We start from the raw sequence: 9,260 nt of genomic DNA, 5'->3' as shown, positions 1-9,260 counted from the left end.
ATTTTAGTCTCAAAGGCTTTTTTATGAATAATGTTGATAGAAATTTATTTGGGGGGTTAAGATGGAAAAAGCTAAAATTTTTATGGCTATTGGTGTAAATTTCTCAATTAAATTTAATATAGCTATTACTTGTAAGATGATTTTTTAAAATAAATACACACATATTAAGATATTATTTATTTATTATATGATTGACATAATACTTTAAATGTATTTTAAAATTTCTCCTTCGTCTCTAATGGAACAAACCTATTTGAGCAACCTATTGAGCAAGTGATTGGTATAGAGTGGACAGCCACACACCTTTACAAAACAAAAGCGAATATGTACATCTGCCCCGTTGGGAGTTGGGACTATCATTGTACATTGTCATCATAATATTTCATGCCACCACGTGCTTGACAGTCCAAATAAAACAAAAAAACAAAAAAAAAAATTTGATCCCCACGTGACGAACATATTAGATGTTGAAAGAGACTTTACTTCCAAAAGGTCGTTATATTAATGGAAATGCGGATTCAAAAGGGGCGGGCCAGAGCCGGACAAAAATTATTATTATTTTGAAATATAAAACACGCATGCATTCATTTAGATTTAGTGCTTGCTTGGATGCGTAGTACTAGAAATTTTGAAACTCGAAATATAAATATTACGATCCCGTTGCCTTCATGGAAATTTTTTATACTTATAATTTATTAATCTGTACCAAGAATTCGGTGTTGGGGACGAATGAGCTTAATTTGGACCCGGTACCCAAGCTAAGCATATTGAAATTCAACTGGTAAATTTTTTTTAAAATGGTGTAAGAGAAGTCTCGAGTTTAAAATTTGTTCACATTCTACAACACTTATAAAAGAAATGTATAGATTAAGTATATAACCGTTCTTTTTAATTTTTGTACTCAGATATGGGTATACAATTCATCTTGTGGCAAGTGAGTTGATAGGATAAGTAACCACTTAATATAGGAGAGTTTTATAAGATATGTTTTAAAATCTATGTGATTTTTTCATGTCCAAAATGATTCATTTAATAAAGTCAATAATAATTATTAGCTTACTTTATTATTTATAACTTCTTATTTTTATTTAAATTTCGCAAAACTAAAGAACAATTTTAAGAGAAGTTATGATAATGTCTACTACTCCTAAAATCCCTCTACATACTGCGGTGGTTAACAAATATTGAGGATACTATGACTCATCTCTTTCCCTTAGTATTCATATTCTTCTTGATGAGAGAATAAGACAATGAATCTTAGAAAACCGAAATTAAGGGCCCCTGATCTAATAATTAAGCTCATGTATTCCATTTATTCACGAGAAACTATGGTGTTGGAAAGACCCAAAAAAAATAAAAAAAAAACTCTAGTGAAATTATAATATTAAAATTTAATTTTTCTAGTATTTGACTTCTTTATAATTTAGGAGAATTTGATGGCTATGAGCCTAGGACTGGATGTAAGTTCCTTTGTTTTTGCTATGATTTTTTTATAAAATCAAATTTAACAAGTTTTAGATAATATTGTGGCATATGTGATATGTCGCGTTAGTGAAGATGCATATTTTATATTTTATTTGTGAAGATGTATATTTTATATTTTATCTTCAAGTAAATAAATATGTCTCTGCGACGATCCAAAAGCCGCTCGTTGGTCTTTTCTGATCATACCTTAAAAAAAATACAACCTCTTTTTATTAAATCACAATCCAATTGTTTATACTAGAGTTGACATACATATTTGTGCTTTTTTCTTTATTATTAAATGGTTTGGGTAATAGTAAAAGACTTCACTTATTCGAACCTACTGTCTATCACTCAAATTCAACGATTTTTTTAGTAAAAAATGTACTTGTGAAAAGCTGTACAGCACCTACCAAGCAAATATTTCTATTTCTTAGAAACTATTAAATAATAACAAGCCCCTATATTTAAAAATGTACTTGTGAAAAGCTGTACATAATAATTTTTTAATTAAATATACACCTATCATAATATTATTTTATTATTTATTTATTGTATAATTGATATAATACTTCTAATATATTCTAAAAATTTTCATACTCATTTTTTCTATTTTCTTTGGTCTTTCTCATTTTCTTGTAGTATTCTGTTCTCAATATATCTCTATCCATTAAAAAATCAAATCCTTTCCCAGATTCTTGAACCCTGCAATAAATTTAAAACGCCAACGTCTTACAAGCATCAAATTTCTACAAGAAATATGAAAAACAAAACAAATACTTATCGCTTAAAGAACTAATATGACTATTGAACAAATACAATATAAAAGGCGACCTTAAATTTTTATTTTTTTATTTTTTTAAATCATTACTTCAAATTATTATTTTTAGAGTGTGTTTAGCATACTATATTATATTATTTTAATATTGATATATTATATTATATTAACACTATATTATAATAATACTATACAATTATAATTGAAGTAGAAGGTAAAAACACTCAGAAATTATGAACTATTTCGGAAAATTATGAAGAAAATTTCATATCACAAAATAATTCAATATTGTCCTCAATAGTGGGTACAGAGAAATTAACAAACCAATCGGAAAATATGAAATGAAATGATTACCACAGCGGTCCACCGTCCAGGTGGCATGCAACTACATCAATAGCTGTCTGAATTTGTCCGTTCTTGGGACAGAAAAAATCACGATTGAAAAATTAAAGCCTGACATAATAATATTTTATTGGCAGTATATTTTTATCAAATTTTAGCTCACACGACGGTGCAGTGCTGGAGAGCGAAATGTATGAATCCGCATACCAGAAGAGCTGGACCGTATTGTAAATTGACAATGATATCCTCACGCCATTTTTATTTTTTATTTTTTTATTTTTTTCCTGTGTAACGACGATACTTCCATACAAGGACAAGGACGCATCAAACCCCCACTCGGCTTATTAAAAAATTCGGTCGTATCACGTATGTCTAATAAAATATTGATTTACAGCTTTGGTTTTGTTCGCCGTCTCCCCCTTTTTTTTTTTTTTAATTTAATAATAAACAACATTGTAGATATTTATCAGTTGACTCCTGACTATTTGCATAAAATTGCTCAAAGATTGTTAGTTTTGAAAATTGTTACTTCATTCCTTCTCCAATGCACATTCCACATTGCTACACTTAATAAACCTTAATCAAGTTTCATTATCAAGAAAATGATGTAATAAACATAAGTAAGAAAAATGGTACTAATTACTTAGTTCACTTTTTTAAAAAAAATTAAAGTGTATATTTTATTTAGTTCTCTTTTTATATATATACAAATCTAATTACTTGTATTTCTAGTTCTTTGTTTATTCATTTATCCCATATTTTTGCATAAATATAATTGTGTGGCTTCTGCTTCTTTCTCTTTTAATATTAACCATACCACTAAATAATATTCAAAACATTCTTTGTCTAGTAACTAGAAATCCTTGCACCATTTATAAGAATTTAGTAATTATTTTAGTAAGTATAAAGAGAAATAACATATTGAAATAATTAATCTAAGTTTATTTTATCATATCATTACTCAACACTTATTTAAAATTACTTAGACACATGTTGCTCACGTGAAATAGGACATAATATAGTGCTTTTTTTAAAAAAAATAAAATAAAATACCCCTAAAATGCCAATTCTCTCTTACTGGTCAGACTCAGTCAAGAACTTGATCGAACCAAAAGGAAAACATAACAAGGACTCAAGTAATGTATTTTTCGAACATGTGGTCTTTGATTTATTTTCTAAGAACAACAAACACTCAAGTGATAAAATCCCAAATTTGAATAAACAGAGACTCTTGAGAGGTGATCTACATGCTCTCTTACTTCCTCGGTTCTGAGAAAAGCTAAAATAACCATTCTTCACTGCTCGCTTGACTTTGCAATCTCCTCAGTTTGCATTTTTCCAGTCTCTGGTCAGTGGCCACACCGTCTCAGCATCGTTCATTTACCTAAAGTACGAAAAACAACTCATTAGAAAAATATTATTTTTCTTCCCTTTCTTTTTTGTTTTCTTGCTTCTGCCTGTCGCCTGAAAAATTAGTAACCACTGTTGTCCTTACATGTGCTTCTATCTTTATCATTAGTCTCATAAAAATATTAAAAGGAGAAAGGAAGAGGAAAAAAAAGAAAAAAGAAGAAGCACACCTCTATCGGATTGAGCTACTCTGTTGGTTTTTTCTATCTGGATCCATATTTGCTCAAAGCATCTAGTCACTTTCTCTTTCACTATCTTTTTCTTGGTGGGTTCTCTGTGAATGGCAAAACTTTCCGGCGAGTAGCTTCTTGTATATTCTGGTAAGCACACTCACTCATGTTCCACTGTTAGGATTTTTAAAAGTTCTTTTTTTTTTGTTGTTTATTTGGCGCGAATTTAACTTTACTTTTACAAAAAGCTAAACGTATTTTTAGACAAAACGATTACCTAGCCTTGACTTTGGGCTGAAAGGCTACCTGATGGCAACAGTTATAAAGTTTAAGTTTCTAGTTTGTTTCTGCTCAATCTATATTGAATCGTAGCAAATCTTCTTGTCGTGTTTTGATGTGCTATCAGGGTTTTATTGATGGATGCTGAGGAGAAAGCTGCTGTTAACGGTGGTGAGATAAGCATGTCGGAGAAGAAAAATGTTAATGGAAGTGAAGTTGTGATCAAAATCTCAAGCGACGAATCGCCAAAAGATAATGTAGACGCCAGAAACTCAAAAGGGTCTTCTTCGGAAGCAACAACAGAACCAGTTACTGCTGGTTTTGCGGCGAAATCGGTGCCAGCGAGTAGCCCTTCGCCTGAAATTAGATTTGCTTCAAGCCCAAATAAGCCACCAAAAATTCCTACCACAAATGAGGCCGCTACCCTGGCTCGAAGAAGGTCACTTGCAAGGTCAGTTTACTCGAAACCCAAGTCAAGATTTGGAGAACCATCTTACATTGATGATAATGCGTTTGATGAGCATGTTGATTTATCACGCCGAGATCAAGTTGGGGTGAATTCACCTTATAGGACTTCGTTTAGTAGAGCATCACCTAATAGCAAGTCGGGTTTGAGTGCGAGGACCAACTCTATCACACCAAAAACACCGTTGATGGCATCTCCTCGAGGACCAGGAGAGGATGATGAGGAGATTTACAAGAAAGTTAAATTGATTAAAGAAAAGCGCAATAAGGTGAAACCTATCGTGTTGATTGAGTGGATTTTTTTTGGGTGCACTGTTGGGTGTTTAGTTGCTAGTTTGACTTGGGATGAATTGGAGAAATCTGTGATTTGGGGGCTGGAAGTTTGGAAATGGTGTTTACTTGTGTTAGTGATATTTTCTGGCATGTTGGTGACTAATTGGGTTATGCATTTCATTGTTTTTTTGATCGAGAAGAACTTCTTGCTAAGGAAGAAGGTCCTTTATTTTGTTCATGGTTTGAAGAAGATTGTTAAGGTTTTTATATGGCTGGCTCTGGTGCTTATTACTTGGGTCTTGTTGTTTGATCATGGGGTCAAACGTTCTAAGCTTGCAACCAAGATCCTGGATTATATAAGTTGGACTCTTGTTACAGTTCAGATTGGAGCGTTTCTATGGCTGTTGAAGACTTTGTTGCTAAAGATCTTGGCTTCAAATTTCCATGTCACTAGGTTCTTTGATAGAATTCAAGAATCTGTCTTTCATCAGTATGTTCTTCAGACCCTTTCAGGGCCTGCACTCATTGAGGAGGCTGAGAGGGTTGGCAGATCACCAAGCTTTGGTCAACTGAGTATCAAGAATAAGAAAAAGGGTAAAGAATCAGAAAAAACAAAGATTATTGATATGGGAAAGGTGCATAAAATGAAGCAAGAGAAGGTTTCAATGTGGACAATGAAGGTGTTGGTTGATGCAGTCATGAATTCAGGGCTGTCGACTATCTCCAATGCATTAGACGAAAGCATAGAGGACGGAGGTGAACAAGCCGATAAGGAAATCACCAGTGAGATGGAAGCAAGAGCTGCTGCCTTCTACATTTTTAGGAATGTCGCTCAGCACGATAGCAAGTGATATTTTTTCCCCCAATTTTTGTGGTTTTTTCACTGTTCTGGTGTTCTTTTCCCCTTTTATATATGCATATATGTATCCTAAAAATTTAATCGTTAGGTACATCGAGGAGGAAGACCTCTTAAGATTTATGATTAAGGAGGAGGTGGATCTTGTGTTTCCTCTCATTGAAGGATGGGACAAAGGACAAATTGATAGGAAGGCTCTGACAGACTGGGTGGTAAGATCACTTATGTACTTGGTGAAATTCAATCCTTGTTTGTTAATTCTCGTGGTTATTTTAGCTCCATGAACCCAAATGACAGCACTTGTCTAATCCCACTTGTCGGTGTTAAGATTGAGTTAAAATTATGCAACCAAGAAACTGTCACATTATACACTTTATTTCTTGATAACATGTACTCTAGTTGACCGCTGATAAGACATGGATGAAAAAGAGAATTTAGTAATACACTACTTGCTTTCTCTGCTGTGACTTGAAATTTGAAAACCCTCAAAGAAAAGAGAACTCCGACTTCTCAAGTTTATCAAGTCTATTCTTGTATGGCCAGCTTTGATATTAATCTCTGTTTCGTTTGCTGAGTTTCTTTTAGTAACATCTAGTATTGTAAATGTATCTTTTAATTTATGTGCAGGTGAAGGTTTACAATGATCGAAAAGCACTTGCACATGCTTTAACTGATACAAAAACTGCTGTGAAGCAATTGGACAAGCTAGTGACAGCAATTGTTGTAGTTGTGACCATTATTGTGTGGCTCCTTTTAATGGGAATTGCAACAACAAAAGTTATTGTCTTCCTCTCTTCACAATTTGTGGCCGCGGCTTTTGTGTTTGGCACCACCTGCAGGACTATATTTGAAGCGATCATATTTGTATTTGTGATGCATCCATTTGATGTTGGGGACCGTTGTGTTGTTGATGGCGTTCCAGTTAGATTTTCAAAACTCTCTTATTTCTTTTGTTATGAATGTTCAACCAACTCCTACTAATAATATATGATGATTTGCAGTTGTTGGTCGAAGAAATGAACATATTGACAACGATTTTTCTGAAGCTTAGCAATGAAAAGATAAGCTATCCCAATTCAGTTTTGGCTACAAAGCCCATCAGCAATTATAATAGAAGTCCGGATATGAGTGATACAGTTGAATTCTCAATTGCTTTTGCGACACCAATTGAGAAAATTGGCATGCTGAAAGAAAGAATAAAGCTGTAAGTTGACTGTAGCCCCATTCCTCAGTGTTCTTTGCAAACTGAAAATTGTTTTTTCTCCTTGAATTTTGAGATTTTGCATGTGTTTGGTCAGGTATCTGGAGAATAATTCCCTACATTGGCATCCTAACCATTCTGTAGTGGTGAAAGAAATTGAGAATGTGAACAAGATAAAGATAGCTCTCTATTGTAATCACACGATGAACTTCCAAGAATTCGGAGAGAAGAACAATCGAAGAAGCGCATTGATCACTGAATTAAAGAAAATTTTTGAAGAACTAGAGATAAACTACAGTCTACTGCCCCAACAAGTTCATCTTCACCATATTGGGACAGAATCGGCAACTTTGACCGGCAAATGACCGATTCTCATAAAGTAGAACAGTGGATTTGCGCATTAAGGTTTTGCTTAGCGCCTCCTTCCTTGCCCAAATCTATGTCTCATTTCTATCTTTATTTGGTGTTGCATTATGTATGATGAAGATTTAGGATGATCTTGTAATGGAAAAGGTTAAATTAGGACAATAATAGATTTACAAGTGAAAGAGGACCCTCCGATTTCACACTCATTTGGATTTTGGAACTACAAAGAGAAATGAAATTGAAGAATCAGATTGTCACAAAATATTAGAAGAGAAATTGGATTAATATTCAAGATGATGACATGTTGAAAGGTGTATGACTAATTAACTTGGATAGGGTAAAATCGTAAACGAATGAGGAACAGGAGGATGGAAAGCGAAAATTTTCTTTTTTGTTTTTATGTTCTCAGTGATTGTAATTTAATCTCATCACCACCCATTTGAGGGGAGATTTGTTTCCAAGCCTTACCATCTACAACCGCAAGAGAATTTTAGGAAATAACTCTCAACCCCACTCACTCTTATTGTTACTATTTATAAAGGGTGGTCAATTTGGCATTTTCCAACATTAAAGACAGTATTGTATAAGAAAGAGCCACGAAAATCTCTTAAGGATTTGTAATCTGTACAAAATGAGGAGTTAAAGGTGACATTTTGGGTGTAAATGGTGATAATTTGCCCCTCCATTTTATCTTATCACCTCTCACTCCTTTCTTAATTCCACTACAAATTTTAAGACAATCTTTATCTCTCAATTTATGTTATGTATTTCCCACTTAACTCTCATTATAATTTTTATCCTTTTTTCATGCACCCCACCGTATAAAACTTTAAAAATTTCCTTAGAAAAAGGAAATGCTTGAAAATTATTGGAATGGATTAAGAAACGAAACGGAACATTAACAGTTTTCACCTTGAGAATGGAATTGAAAGGTCCTCTCGGTATGTTTCTCTACCTCTGTTATTGAAAACATGAATGACATATTCGAAAAAATGATTAAAATATCATCATGAAGAATTTCTTTTAATCTAGCTATTGGATCTCCCAATCTAATTTATATTTATAATTTATTATGATATTTAATTAGAGTAAAGTTTAAATTAGATTTTTGAGGCTTGTTAACTTTAAACATTGGCATACTTTGCAATTTAGCGAGTGAAGAAAAGGAAGAGAAAATGTTAGACGAGATGCGATGGTTAGGACTTAGGAGGAAAGAAAAAATAATTAATTTTTTATTTAAAAAATTTATTGTAATAAATTAATGTAATCCTGATCATTAGTAGGCATTAAATCTGAGAGTAAAATTTTTGCACTCATCCCATTAGATACTAGTAAAAGTCATAAAATGTAAGTGTTAATACCAAAATGGTGCATAGACTAGTGACCAAATGTCAATGCCAGCATATAAATTTATATATAATTATATATGTGGTAGACAATTTTCATTGATATCTTTCACCTAGAACATAATACTGCGACCACTAGTAATCCCTCTGTGACCACTTGCGATCACATAAAACAACAAGGGCTGCCAGAAATTCTGTTTTTAGCGTTAACCCTTCAGCGCTCAAGTTAATTTATTGAGTTTACAACAAAAATGAATATGATGTTTAGATTTTAGTCAGTGATGGATAAGAAAAAGTGAGAGATTTCCTA

The 9,260-nt window shown here is 32.9% G+C and overlaps 1 protein-coding gene across 1 annotated transcript; it reads left to right on the top strand.

Annotated features, from left to right (window-relative positions):
- Nucleotides 1-3,836: 3,836 nt before the first annotated feature.
- On the top strand, nucleotides 3,837-7,810 carry LOC102612048 (mechanosensitive ion channel protein 10-like). The gene is made up of 6 exons (XM_006474410.4): nucleotides 3,837-4,314; nucleotides 4,571-6,028; nucleotides 6,129-6,249; nucleotides 6,665-6,958; nucleotides 7,039-7,241; nucleotides 7,336-7,810. The coding sequence occupies exons 2-6, from the start codon at nucleotides 4,581-4,583 to the stop codon at nucleotides 7,601-7,603; spliced, it is 2,334 nt and encodes a 777-aa protein (XP_006474473.1). The 5' UTR covers nucleotides 3,837-4,314; nucleotides 4,571-4,580; the 3' UTR covers nucleotides 7,604-7,810.
- Nucleotides 7,811-9,260: the final 1,450 nt, after the last annotated feature.

The sequence above is a fragment of the Citrus sinensis genome, chromosome 9 (assembly GCF_022201045.2).
Source record: "Citrus sinensis cultivar Valencia sweet orange chromosome 9, DVS_A1.0, whole genome shotgun sequence".
Classification (NCBI taxonomy): Eukaryota; Viridiplantae; Streptophyta; class Magnoliopsida; order Sapindales; family Rutaceae; genus Citrus; species Citrus sinensis.
Note: the sequence above shows the minus strand (reverse complement) of the source record. Positions and strands in the feature narration are given on the sequence as shown.